Genomic DNA, 15,061 nt, shown 5'->3' on the forward strand with positions numbered 1-15,061 from the left:
GACGTTAATAAAAGTATTTATTTTGAGGAAAAACTAATTCCAGAAAGTTTAACAGGCTTTCATTATCTGCAAAAAAGGACAGCTGATTTTCAACCTCTACTGAATATACATTTTTTTCACACTCATGTGTCTGGAGTGATAGATTCACAGATTCATCAACGAAAAGGAAATTAAATCACTACTTCTGAACGGGGACAAAATCAAGACAGACGCATCTCATCATCATAGCGTGTGTAGTTTAATCTTTTGTAAATTGCACTCGCATTACACCGCACAACATATAACAGAGTCAATAAATCCTGAGCAGACATCAATATTCAGCAATTCTGTAAATCAGAGACCTCCTCACTGGAAGGAAATCTGTTGATTGAATTTATGCAGACTTTAAAGCACCAATCTGGAAGAGCACAACGTGAAAATGACAGCAGCAGTGTTCAGAATTGTTAAAACGCAACCTTTACGGTTCTCCATGTGCTTATTCCTCCTACTGAACCAGGAGTCTGTGTCACATAGTCGAGAATAAGCACTCCTCTGTATTGTCAAATGAGAGTAAGGATACTTTATCATGTGTCTGAACAAAGCTACATTAGCAAAGTCTTATATTAGAGATTGTAACTCCTGCTTCAAAGTGCTCAGAACAGGAAAAGGCTCAGTAGATAAAAAACGTGTAAAAAGTGGTATAGAGAGATAAAAAGAACTAAATAAAAAGGGTCACATTTAATACAGCACTAAAAGTGCCCTTTAACATTAGCAAGTGGAAGTTGGATTATAAATTATAAATCACATACTGCAACATTCTGATCTCAGTTCAAAAATACAAATAGTTTGGATGTACAGATGGACTTGCAGGCTTTCAGAAGGTTTTGGATTCAATTCCAAATGCCTGATCGTTAAAACTTAATCTCACTATCAATTTTTTATGTTTATCAAAGTGCACCATCAATTTTGTCTCTGCTGGTGGATAGAAAAAGGCAACACAAAACATACCCTCCAGTATTCACACTCAGACTAAGGCTGCAGGGTAAAAATAAAAGGCCCAAAACTGTTCATAGTGACGATCAAGTTTGGACCGGACGCACAAGATTAACCATCAAACACAAACATGATGAAATTAAAGTTCAGAAAACATCACGGCGAGGACGACTCAAATGCAATTCATGACTTCTAAGGAATCAGCGGACGTGCTTGATAGCGCACATCACATGCAATCACGTTCAGCCCTAATGCAATATGGATTAACATGTATTATTCACATTTGATGCAAGGATCGCATATCTTTAGCCTGTTGGTATTAACCTCTTTATTGGGCATTAATGATTCAACGGCCTGATCGTCACAAACGCTGCATGCTGCTTTTTTTAATGCACCGTTCCTGATTTTTTTTTATAGAGAGAGATTTTTTGCTCTATTTTATCTCCAAAAGCTAAGCATTTGTATCTACCGTCTTCATCTTAAGACTCTTTGAGCTGCGATGGTGCATCCCAACAGCTTTTTCATTTTAAGCTGGTGTTAACCGGTGACTGGTAAAGTCAAGCAAGCGGCGCCGGAAGCGAAACTGAATGTTTGTGGTGCTGCAGAAAGAGCGCAGTAGAAATGTAAACGTAGTATCTGAGAAGTGTGTGGTTGTGGGATGCCGCAGCTTTTCAGTTTTAGCGTCCTGCAAGCGTCCTTAATGCAACGACATGTCTACCCCTGTGTACAGTCTGGAACACTAGGTAGGTTTTGCAAAAAAAAAGAAACTTATGTAGTGTTTGGTTAGATGTTAGGGTGTTTTTTTTGTTTGTTTTTTTTTTCCTTTCTTGGTTCTTATGGAGCAGTGTTCGCAACGTCTCACGCCACCCTCTGCAGGATGTAGAGGATGCCGATGCCGTCGATGGTGACGAAGGTGGAGAAGTCGGATGAGACGTGGATCCTCTTCAACGCCGTTCCCGTCGTGAAGAAGGTCTGCAGGGCCTCGCCTTTCTCCACATCCCACCACTGGACAACAGACGGAGAGAGAAAGACAGAGAGACTGTTGAAAGGCGTCGGGTTCTTAACAGACAACAGTGCTGTTGCTCGTCAGGGGAGGAAAAATAATCAGAGAAATTGAAGGATGTCAGTTAGCGAGCTTTGTAGGTGTTGCTGGTTAGTGGATTACCTTTGGACAGAGCTACGCTACAAGCTTCCACTTGTTATGCTAAGCTAACCTGCTGTCGGCTGTAGCTTCACTTTTTTTTTTTTCCATACAAGTGAAGCTTTACAACGCTGCTTTGAAGCTTTTTGTCCCAAGATTTTTCCAATTGCAAAGATCTTGTTGGAAGCAAATTATCTCAACATTCATGTGTGTGTGTGTGTGTGTGTGTGTGTGTGTGTGTGTGTGTGACTGTTGCCCTCTTCTTCCCGCCCCCTGGTTTCCTGTTGCACTCTCATTGGATACCGCTCATCACCACTTTTCCAACATGCTCCAACTATCTCATAGATAGCTCATCTTTTTTTTAATTTTTGGCTGTGATGAAAACAAACATGTGATTTAAAAACTATTGCTAATGCATGACCTAGTTGATCCACCGTAACAGACACAAGAGGCATTTATCTGAATTAAAACTCTGGACAAAGACAGGAAGAGAGAAACCAACTAAGAGCTTTATATCTGCTGCCAAGGAGACCATGATGAATTTAATAGTACTATATTACCAGAGTCAAAACTCACACACAAACACACACACACCCTCAGGCTCCCTCAAACACAGATACTGACACACACATCACCCCCACCAGTTTTCCTAAGTGATTCCGTTTAATCTCGGTTTGAAGGTGACATTTTCCATTGAAGCTCCAACTCACTGATGATTCATCAAAGGCACATCAAGTCAATCACTTAGTCTGGCGTGAGTGTGAGTGTGAGTGCACACACACAACTTTGACAATAACCATAATAACTCAAAATTGTCCCTCTTCCATCTTAAAAAAAAGACAACATGAATTTAATATTGTCGTCTGTTTTTGTTCTAAAGCTTTAGTGGCTCTGTGAGAGAGAGTGTGTGTGTGTGTGTGTGTGTGTGTGTGTGTGTGTGTGTGTGTGTGTGTGTGTGTGTGTGTGTGTGTGTGTGTGTGTGCGGGAAAGAAAGCAGGCCAACTCCTCAGTCTCTCGACAGACAGGCGGACAGACAGAAAAGGTGACGGCAACAGATGTCTGGCTTACGGAACAATCCTCACTTACACACACACACACACACACACACACACACACACACACACACACACACACACACACACACACACACACACACACACACACACACACACACACACAGAGTCCATTAATCATGCAAAACCTTCCACATCATTAAAATGGAGCTCATTTGCATATCCCTGATATGGCAGTGAAACACGATGTATGCCTTAGGTTTTCTTCATTGCTCTAATGCTGTAGATATACTGCGGTGAGTCTGAGTGTGTGTGTGTGTGTGTGTGTGTGTGTGTGTGTGTGTGTGTGTGTGTGTGTGTGTGTGTGTGTATTTCTGTTGCTGCAGGGGGTTGGCCCTATTTCTGCTGACTAAATATAAATATTGGGCATGAGCTGCGTCGGAGTTACGTCCTGGTTTGACATCTTTACACAGGTCAGATCCAACAGTAAACCAACATAAATGTTTTGTTTAAAAAAAAAGGCCTTTAGAGTCAAAGGCCTGCTGACCCACAGGTATTAATATTTAATATATTATTCTCTGCTCATACATGCGTCCCTCTCTGGCCCTTCACCAGACTCCCCCAGGAATCTGACAGCATGCTATGAAACATGCGTAATGTAAAGTTAATGTATACAGTGCCTCGATTCATCTGTGTGACTCGACTTGAGAGTGAACATGACGTGTAGCCAAACTAATTAAGTTCTTTTGTTTCTACATGCTTCATAAATATACAGACGTAGACTGAATCACATGGCTAAACACGATTAATCGCATCCTCTGAAGATCACTGGAGTCACTGCGTGAGGTCTTTGATGGGAAACTACTGCATCGTGATCATTCATGTTCAACACGGGTTTCATTTTATCTCTACACGCTAACATACACTACGTACCGATTGTGACTGATTGTGCCATTTGTCTACTTTTCTTAACTTGTAGAAACTCAAAACATTTTATACTGGTTGTCGGTTTGAATACACTTGGCCTTTACAGTGTGATCTACACTGCAATGCTCCACAACTTGCATGTAGCCGAAAGCTCTTTTCCCCCCCGCCAGGCGCCTCCACTATAAAATACTGCATATGGACAGTTTTGATGTCCAAGAGCAATCCAGGTCTGAAATGCTAATCCCTCACCCTGTGGCATGATGCAATTTTTTAGGTGGACTCCGTGTGAAAAGATCAAGTTAAATCAGATTATTCCACAGAGTCGGTTAAAGATGAGCGCTAAGAGGCTGCACCAGCAACGACGACAGAGAAGCTAAACATCAAGTACTGATGATCTGAATAATAAATAATGGTTTTCATCTCGTGTGTGAGCATGGATTTTTTTTTTTTAGGGTCACAGAACGACACCTGCAGCATCCTGTCAGCCTCAATTGTAAAACACTGAATGTCCCCATGTATGGTTTTGTTGGACAAATGAAGAACGTCTTTGTTGAAGGTTGATAACTCAGAGCATCAACGGCTGCATCATATACTCTTTTTTTTTTTTTTTTGGTACAAGTCATTAAATATATACTCAATCTGGGTCGTTTTGTCCAGAGATGACGAGAGAAACACAAGATAAAAGCTGCGATTGATAGATTGGATAAAATGAGGACAGAGCCGGTATTAGAGGAGGGAACGAGACGCTTGGTTAAAGCGTAATTGCATCTGAATGCAGGGAAAAGATGGCTGCCGGCTGCCGAAGCACTGACAGCTCAGACAAAGAAATAATACTCAGACGCCTGCATGTATAAATACAGAAATAAACAGCCGAACAGACGAGGGAGAGAACAAGTAGAGTCGAAGAACAACAACACCGAATCCCGGGACAAACAAAAAAGCAACAGACGAATGATGAAACCCTGTGACAAAACAGAAAATAAAAAAAAGGGGGGAAAAAAACACTCCACAACTCCAACTGGTTATAGAAAAAGGGATTAGCAGAGAGATGCGATGCACGGAGGAAAAGAGCTGGTGCGGAATAAATGTTTAAAAGCGGCAGTTGGCTCGACGGTGGGATGGAGGGAAATGTGTGGACAGAAAGTGTGAAAATGATGTTAGCTTCAGACTGGATTTACTATGAGGGGGGGGGGGGGAGGACGGAAAATCACTACGTTGAATCATTTACACCAGAGGACGGTGACGAGACGAGACTGGATGCCATGCATATTTATGTAGGAGTGGGAGACAAAAAAATAAAAGAGACAGGGGGAATAAAGAAACAGAGAGACTTCTTTGGTTCAAGATAGAGAAAAGGCAGAGAAAACACAGAGAGGTGCACTGAACAAAGCAGCAGATTCAGATTAAAGTTGTAAAGATGCTGCGAACAGAAAAAAAACACACATTTATCAGAACAGCAGCTACACTTATGCGAATACGCAGCAGTGTGTGTGTGTGTGTGTGTGTGTGTGTGACCGGGGGCCCACATCCTCAGAGCAGATGGCTGATGTGCCGATATCAACACCATCACTGTGGGGCCGCTGATTTATGGGAGAGCCAGCGCTGCGCTAAGATGCTAAGTGGCCGTAGAGTTTGTGCGTCGTTGGTGGAGGTTCTTCTTCACGGTGGACTGAAGTGTTTTTCTGAACATCCAGCGCATCCTCCTCGCTTCCCCCTGTGCTGAGGCTGCTGAAATTAACTCAGAGGATGGTTTCGGAAAATGGGCTTACGACAATGTTGAGCTCTGCGCTACGTGAGTACTAATGCGAGGCGCACGCGCGCACACACACACACACACACACACACACACACACACACACACACACACACACTGGTGGGACTCAGTGGAAATATGTATTGAGAAAAGACGCGAGAGCATTGGCATGTAAATGACCCACTCGTGTGTAGATTATGATCTAAAATTAATTTTAATATATTATAATTGAGATTGAATTTACATCAATCCCAGGTGAAAACATGCTGAGTAAGGGTGAAAAAGAAATCATTATTATCGTTTATTGACTTTCAGTGGAACCCAGTGTTATGGATTTACTTTAATTTATGTTTGATTTTTTTTTTTTTGATCTTTATTAAAAACTGACAGAATTAGCTATTGAAGTTTTTGAGAGTTTGATCAAATCAAATTCAAACAAAAACTGCATTCCACTGAAATGTAAAACGACGGCAATAACAAGATAAAGGGCACTATAAGACCAACAGTAAAAAAAAAAAAAAAAAAAAAAAAAAAAGTACATTTAAAAAAAACAATCATCAAGGGTCTTTCAATATAAAACGCCAGCAGACAAAAACAAGATAAAAAAGAGACAAAAGAAAACACTACAATAGCAACATCAGTAACACAACAGAGCTATTGGTCAGACGTTTGTGGTGCTGTTGAATTGTATTATGTTACAGGTGTTTCTAATATTTAGTGTCCCCATGCAATTCAACAGCACCACGACCTGCCTCGTCCAAAATGATCATTAGCACCTCCCTCAACGTCACAACCTTCATGAAGGTAGGATTTACTGCTGTAATAAGCTGCACTGATTTCAGCTCCGTGTGCTTCAGAAAAAGGAAACTGAGAGCACATATCGTGATATCAATATATCCAGCCACGCGACGACCGAACGAGCTAGAAAGTGTGTGGATTGTATTTGAAAGAATATTGATGTTAAAATACACATAAGTCATCCGCTTTGGTGGAAACGCGATGACAGAACCCACTGGTCACTGAACTCTTATCTATAAAGCCACGCTGTTCTGCATGTTCAGATAAGCTCCCTCTCACTGTGTCTCTCTCACACACACACACACACACACACACACACACACACACACACACACACACACACACACACACACACACACACACACACACACACACACACACACACACACACACACACACAGAGAGAAACGGGTCAAAATGACATCTGGGGAAGCCGGGAACGCGAGTAACCCCGATTCATTTCAGCGAACAGAGGAGGAGCACTAAATCTGCTCCGACAGGCGCTCGCCGTTGGTCCTCCTGAAGCTAAATGGGTCTGCTTATTCGGGTTACCTGAGGGAAAGTCAGCCCCGCTTACATAACGGAAATACCTGTCCATGTGTGTTCTAGTGAGGGCCGGAGAGATGCTCTGGGTGTGAGCGGGCGCACAGTTGCCTCTTTCAGGACGGGGTGGAGGGAAGTAATTCATCTTCCTCCTTACATAAATAGCTTGAAACCGAGTCCAGGGGGAATAAGTGCAGTTTTTACACTTTATAGAAAATCGTTACGACTCTACAGACAGCAGGAGGCTCACAATGGAGGGAGGCAGGAGGAGCGAGAGATTAAAGAAAGAGGGGAAAGCAGCTGGAGTAGATTCAGGCGATTTTGTAAGGCCACATCTATTTCAGAAAGAAAAAGTGGGGGGGGGGGGGGGGGGGGGGAATTAGTGTCTCTCTGTGTGTGCGTGTGTGTGTGTGTGTGTGTGTGTGTGTGTGTGTGAGAGACCAGGCCAAGAGTCTTGCAGCGAGGGAAACAGTGTGACACTGAGGTTGAATTATTCATCCAAGGTTCTATCCACTGAAATATTGATGCTCAGACGCATCTTTCTCTCACACACGGCCTTTCATTTTCTGCCACTTGCATTCCTTTATTTCCACGGGCAACACTTTTTCATCAGAGAGGAAAAAGTGGAGGGAAAAAAAAAAAAAAAAAAGGGGGGGAAATGAATATGGATTGTAGAGAGCAGGAAAACTAAAGCTGAAGAGAGATTTTACATTCTTGGATTAGAGAGGTTGTTACTCCTTCCGTTTATTGTTCTTTCTCTCACACATCTTGCGGCACACAGAGGAAGAGACAGATCCATAAAAAGAAAACAAGACACATCAAGAGACGATTGTGCCGTAAATATGAAGCTGGAGCCAGCAGGCGGTTAGCTTAGCTTAGCTTAAGACTGGAAAGAGGGGGCAACTGCTAGCCTGGCTCTGTTAGAAGGCAACTAAAACTGCCTACCAACACCTGTAAGGCTCACTCATGAACACATTAGCTCAAAATCCAAAGTGTAAAAATGACAATTCACTCTCTTGCTGGGGGGGGGGTCATGAGTATTTCTTGGCAAAAAAAATGTCTAACTTTTCCTTTTTACTACACTTTTGTTTGTGAATCCGATCTTTTATGAAAACTTTTATGGCAGCGGTAGTTAACAGCGGCACGTCACGCAAAGACAACAACAACAAAGACAGTTGACCAGCTGGTTTGGAAGGATGGAGGATATAGTGTGTGTGTGTGTGTGTGTGTGCGCATCCACGCATTTTACAAAGCACACACCACCAGCAGCCTCCTCCATTACTGATCTCCCAGCTCCACTGTGCCTCATTTCGTCTCTGTGTGATTTGCACACACACACACAAAGGCCCTTCTTCTGCAGCCAGAGAGACAATTAACCCTGGCTTAATGAGCAACGCAGAGGAAACGACTACCTCCTAGAGACAGATAAATATTTCACCAGCCTGTGTTCGTACCCCGAGCCTGACAACAAGAGCACGGAAACCAGGGCACATTCATTCCAAGCTCAATGCTTTGAAAGTTCTTCACTCTCGCTTTGTCTCTTGTGGAAGCGACTGGATGCGAAGTCGAGGACCTAATGGAAACACATCTACTCTGGAGGCATTTTGACCACATGAGGAAGAACGCGTGCGTGTTTCAATGTGTCTCTGGAATAAGAAAAAGAGAAAAGGATGGGAGAAATAGAACAAAAGATTCAGAGGGAAAAGATAAATGCACTTTCACGAGCTGTTTTGCATCTTATGAGTGTGTGCAGGTATTTTTAGAGGCAGGTCTTGCTGCTACGCTGGAGCAGCACTGCGGGGTGCTTACTTCTGAAACAGCGTGACGGGAGGAAAAGCACTGAATGAAATCAAAAGTGCGAACGCGGCCTGAACCAAAACGGTGGCCTGTTACATTTGCATACACGTCCCATCAGAAACAGCAGTCATCAAAATGTGTTATTTCCATCCACGGACCCATTCGGAAGGAGGTGGGGGTGCAAATATCAAATTAAAAGCCAAGTGGTGCAACTAGCCTGTGAACCAACATACAGAAGCAATAACACCCAAAGGGTTGATCTTTATGTTGCTACGCAAATGTAAAAGCTGCTGGGGGATCAGATGAAAGGTTAATGAACCCTATGAGGGAACTCAGTCATTGCTGTTGCAAATAATGTGTCCTGGAAGTTGTCTTCAAACCAGAGCTTAAACATTAAAAGAGCAACAAAAAGAGAAAACAAAAAAGTCAGCCAACTCCCTGGTTGAAACAAGAACTGACGCAGCTATTAATAAAGTATATCAATAGACTATTTTTAAAGGGTCCTTGTGTTCATGTATTTAAAGGTTTTCTATTTGGAGCATTAAAATAGCAACAAAACAACTATTTGCTCTGTAAAAATGTAGTGGAGTAAAGAGCCGAGAATGAAGTTGCTTGCCACGTTTGTGTGTTGTAATCCGAAGTTCTCTGTGCTTTGTTTACATGTTACATGTTAGCTAGATAACGCCATCACAACCAACGGCATCGTCGCAGAAGCGTACACTCCGGTTCCCCCTTCGGTTCCCCCTTCGGTTCCCCCTTCGGTTCCCCCTCCGGTTCCCCCTCCGGTTCCCCCTCCGGTTCCCCCTCCGGTTCGCACTGTTAGCTCGGTCAGCACCGAGCTGTTGTTGCATTGTTAGCGCTGTTAGCTGCTAGCCATCGGCTTAACTGTCTCCATGTTGAGAAGAAAAAGATACGGACAAAATTTCCCATTCAGCATCTTTATGTAAAAATAAAAATAAACTTGACACTGCAGTACATCTTTCCTTGCTACAGCACCAGAAATGTGTCAAAACTCTCCTGCAGGTCTGTCCTGTACGAAACACTAACCCGAGGGGATAAAATATATATATATATATATATATATGGCACTCAAAGTCAGCCATACTGTAAAACTGTGACACAGCAATGAAAGGCGAACTGTAGTCTGTGAGTCCAATTCAGTCGGAAAATGTGTCAGTTTTACAATATATCCGACTGTAAAAGCCTGCCATGAGTTACCTTAAACCACTCGGGTCTGAATGAGAGTGTGTGTTGTTGAAGTACAGGCCTGTTGACATATAGTTTGAGCACCAGAAGTGAAATATTGACTGGATTAATCAAGAGTCTAAAAGTGTCATTTCTCTATGTGGGGAAGGACTTTTAAGTAATGCATTTTTACTTCATAAAAATACACTTATGTGTCGTTGCATTTTGCTGCTTAAATATGTTCTTGAAAAAATATGTTTTATTGTAAGAAATAAAAGATCTACTTTTGATCTTGCTGGATGAATACTGTACAGTACTGAAGGTGTAGCTGCTCAACGAGGCTGGGACATACGATACAACTCATAAACAGATTTTTGGTGTTCTTATTATTTTGGCAGCACCAAGAAGTTGTTTGACATTCTGTCTCTCTGATTCATATTCTGCACATGTTTTGCACTTTACTTACCAAATATTGTCACAATGTTTCTCCTTTTTTTTTTTTTTTTTTAAATTGTACTCTTGGTACTATGACACCTATATATTCCATCTCTGTGAATCCTGACGGACGTTTTATCCTCTGTTGCTCTTTCTAAGGTTTCTTCCTTTCCTTACCTGTTCAGCTGACACACTTAATTAAATCAAAACCTAAACTACGATGCCTGATGGTTCTGTGTCCTTTGTTCTGATGCTGCATCGCAACCTAACTTTGAGATACTTGGGTTTCAAAAAAGGAAATTTGTTTCGCACGCATTGCCTGTTTTGTTGTTATTTCAAAATGAAATGATTTTATTATGATGAAAAGAACTTGCCAATGCATCAGGCTATATTTCTGACGTCTGGAACAGGTCTGAGGCAGCGGGTGGCAACATAACTCTAGCCTAAAAAAGACGAATGAACACTTACTGATGTGTAGCCTCGAGAGAGATAGCACTGAGGTCTTTGCCAGTGAGGGGGGGAGAATGGAGACACATTCACTTATGGCTTAGTCAATCTCATTATACAAGAGTTTTGACTGCTCGATGCCACATCCATCCCTCAGAGAGGCTGATGGCTGTCCTTTTTGCGCAGTCCTGCACCGCAACTGTGTCTTAATCTTTGACAGATCCTCCGTCCATCAAATATCTCTTGAGGGAAGGTCAACGCAACCTTTGCTCCTTCATTTCATCACATCTCCCCGCCCTCCGTCCCCGCTTCACTTCGAGACTTGCTTAGAGCGACGACCGGCTGTTACGGTTCATTAGCCGCCGAGGCCTCGTTAGGATGTGCTTAACGATGATGGTAGAGGAAGCAGGGGAGCGACAGACTGAGACCTGACGGGTGAAAGAAATCTCCAGTGGTCTGAAGTGGCTTTAATCTGACCCACTGTGCGACGTAAGCATCATTATTTTAAAAAGCGTCACATGCAGATGTGTGATAATTCAAATAGCTTGGGAGCGTTGGGGAGGGCGGCTGTAATCCTAATGGTCACAAAAGTGGACAGACAAAGAAAATTACAGCAGGAAGGGAAAAAAAAGGAATGCAGGTGTGAAACAGAGAGAGAACATTAGAGGAGAACACAGAAAGAGCAGGTCTGGTGGGAACCCAGAGACAGAACAATAGAGAATGAAAGGGAGGGGAGCGTAAGAAGGTGAGATAAGGTGAAATTGTGTTTCTCCCTTGCTCCTCCATCACAGGCTTGGCTGATAAGTGATGTCTGACAACACTGGTGGCAGGGGAGAGCTGTCATCTAAAACACTCCCATCCATCTGGGGGTACACTGTTTGGAAGTGTGTGTGTGTGTGTGTGTGTGTGTGTGTGCTACAAATGTCAGTGTGGGAACACGTGAGTGAATAAGAAAAGCGACAGTGTGTTGCTTCCATCCTGTTCCAGTTAAGAGCTGACATGTTCTTTACTGGGTTGGACGCCATTAATGAGTCGACAGCTCAGGTTTCAACATGGTTTCCCCTTTTGCTCTTTTAGTTGTATGGATTTTTGACCATTAATGGCTCCGTGGAGCAATCTTTTGATGAGCAATGTCCCTCTTTTTTCATATCTTGTGCTCTCCTGGCATACTAAGTATGCTGCTGTCTTGATACACATTGCTGCCAACGGCAAAAGGGCAGTAAAGGAAATATACAGAGCGTGCACGCTAGACGACGTCCTTCAGTTTCACGCTGTTAAGGCCGGCGTCAGGTCAATTGTGAAAATTCTCGTGATGGAATTTTACCAAAGTTTAAATTGACAGGAAAAAAAAAAAATGGCTTTGCCCTTTGGGAGGGTATCCACCGATTGAAGCGATTCAATCAAAATGTGTTGATTTTGCCACAAATGTTGCCATTTTAAGAGGAGTGTATCGAATCGGTACGTTCCATTTGGTATGGAGCGAGCGGCCCACACACAAACTCAGAGTTCTCCACCCGGAAGACATAGAAGTTAATCTGGATATAGTTAGTCCGCGTGCCGTTGAGAGGTTGATCAGCTTGTCAGAAGCGTTGCGCCTGTCCAGGCTGACACACATTTGACACCTCGCTTGTCTTTGAAATGACGTACGAGCTCCTCCTGTGGGGGGGGGGGGGGGGGGGAGAACAGTAAACAGTACTGAAGTGAAAATAATATGATTATATTTCCAAAGCAACAACCCTTGGGAGGCCAGGTACAGTCAGTGGTATCACACATTTTTAAGTTGTGGCAGACTAAAATAAGGCTTCCTCTCAATCTCACATCTTTGCTGGAAACCTGTCATCACTGAAGGAGGTGTCATTTTGAAATTTGAAGTGGCAAAATACTTTCATAACTTGAACTTTGCACGTTAAGTTTTCCAACAGCCAAGGAGAGAAGTTGCTGTAACAGATTATTAACAACGGATTACGCTTCTGTAACGACGCCTTGGGTGGAGACGGCGTTGTCAGCGGCGACGTGACGCATGAGCGCAGAGCCGCACTGAGTAGCTAGCCAGTGGGGCTAACACACAGGGATCTACACGGACTCATATGCACAAACAAGCTCAGAAAAAAAATCCTTCAGGCTATGATGGTTGCATCAGTGACTCCATTCAAACTGAAACAGTAGGACTTTTGTGTCTCAGTAAAGACACTTTTTGCACCTGAGAAACTGCACCTAATGTAAAAAATAGGCAGTTTGAGAGATCCGTGTCAACATCTACAGCATATTGCCGGTTTGTTTGCAACATGACGACTTGGTGTGAATTACTCTGGGATGCTGGGCGTATGTGTGCGCGTGTGTGTGTGTGTGTGTGTGTGGTCAGGGTGAGCCTTTTCACACCAGCCGCCTCCCTCTCGGATCATGGCACTGTGACAGTTTGTCTCGTAGCCATTTTTTCGGAGAGTGTGTTTGCGTCAAGGCCAGGTGTGAGACAGGTACAGCCTTTGCTGATGGGAGTCAGTGTGCGACGTAACAGCCTCTCTCAGAGGGCTGGACGGCATCACTTCATCACACCCCGACACACACACACACACACACACACACACACACACACACACACACACACACACTTATCCGCTCGCAGGCATGTAAGCTTATAATTTGACAATCAAAGGCACCGCCACAAGCCCATATGTTATGGTTTGTATCATGTGAAGTGAAGAATCGGTGATAAAAGGCGTAAGAAATGTTTAATTAAACACTCTACACAGGTACTTCCACCCAACAGGGGATTGGACAAGAACGTATAGCCCCGCACAACAGCCCGCTGCTTTTAATTACACTCGCACCATTCACCCGACCATACAGAGGGAGGGAGTGATGAAACAGAGACAACAACAGAGGCAGACACGAAGTGTAAAAAAAAAAAAAAAAAAGAAAAAAAAAGAAAAAAAGAAAAAGGAGCTTGAGAGATGATTAAGGCAGGAGTACTGACAGAGACGAGTAACAAAACCACAGGGACAAACAAACAAAGACATCACGTCTACATATGGAGCCAAAGAGAGAAATGGAAAGAGGCAAACAATGAGGACTCCTCACGTTGCATCATATCAACCCATCAACTAAGAGAGGACCATGGGAGACATCACCCCGTCCGTCACTTCTCCTGCTCTTTTGAGACCAACAACAACAACAACAACAACAACAACAGCAGCACCGTTCTGTGGAGCAGCTCATTGTGACTGACTCATTGTGTAGAAGAGCTTCTGATGTTTAGAGCTGCGATCAGAGAGGATCAGCGAGCTGAAAACCCTCCACTGAATCACGTCACGGTCACAAAAAGACATGCCTCCTCTTGTCGTGTTCCGCTTATTTCTTTAAAAAAAAAAGTGCAACAATTCTCTTTAGGAATAAAGAAAGAGCATCGGTGCATACTTAACATATGCTATAGTTTATTATAGGTTCTTTTGAATGGTGTGTATTTCAGGAATAGGGGACAATTTCAATGGATCTGAATTATAATCAATGAAATTCATTGCAGAAATTAAACTTAAAGGGCTTAAATAGGTTGCAAATGTATCTTATCTTGCTGCGATTTGCCACCGTGTTCAAATTGTTTTTTGTTTTTTTTCTTCAGTACACACACAAATATATACCCCGTTATAAATTCCTTATGGATAACGTGTTAAAACGCAGAGCGACATTAGCCTGACCACCACAAAAGTACAATGTTCACTTTTTCACCATTAGGCCGGTCATAATAATTACGTTATCAACCTATCGTACAATATATGGACACGACTTTGATCATTTCACTGATCATTTTTATTGCCCGTTGGATTTAGATAAGAACGTCACCAATAAAAGTTTTCTCAATAAAACTTTATTAAGCATTGATATATAATGAATAAAAGATCACTTCCCTTTGAATTGGTGTCCTTGCATTATTATGCAATTACAGTGTGTTATCATTATATCAGTGCCATAAAAATGGTGCATGACATCGTATCATCCAACAGTTATGGTGACGGCTCTATATCCACCGACTACATCGGATTCTTTAGCTGCTAA

General features: G+C 42.8%; 1 protein-coding gene across 3 annotated transcripts in view; it reads right to left on the minus strand.

Annotated features, from left to right (window-relative positions):
* Positions 1-216: 216 nt before the first annotated feature.
* The window catches only part of apaf1 (apoptotic peptidase activating factor 1), a 41,267-nt gene continuing 26,422 nt past the window's right edge, over positions 217-15,061 (minus strand). For all 3 annotated transcript variants that reach the window (XM_068717395.1, XM_068717396.1, XM_068717397.1), the window contains exon 27: positions 217-1,977. In XM_068717395.1, the coding sequence (XP_068573496.1) occupies positions 1,831-1,977 (147 nt within the window). In that variant the 3' untranslated portion in view covers positions 217-1,830. The remainder of the gene's footprint in view (positions 1,978-15,061) is intronic.

The sequence above is a fragment of the Cebidichthys violaceus genome, unplaced genomic scaffold, assembly GCF_023349555.1.
Source record: "Cebidichthys violaceus isolate CVI_PGR_0920_01 unplaced genomic scaffold, fCebVio1.0.p SCAF_21, whole genome shotgun sequence".
In the NCBI taxonomy this organism is placed as follows: Eukaryota; Metazoa; Chordata; class Actinopteri; order Perciformes; family Stichaeidae; genus Cebidichthys; species Cebidichthys violaceus.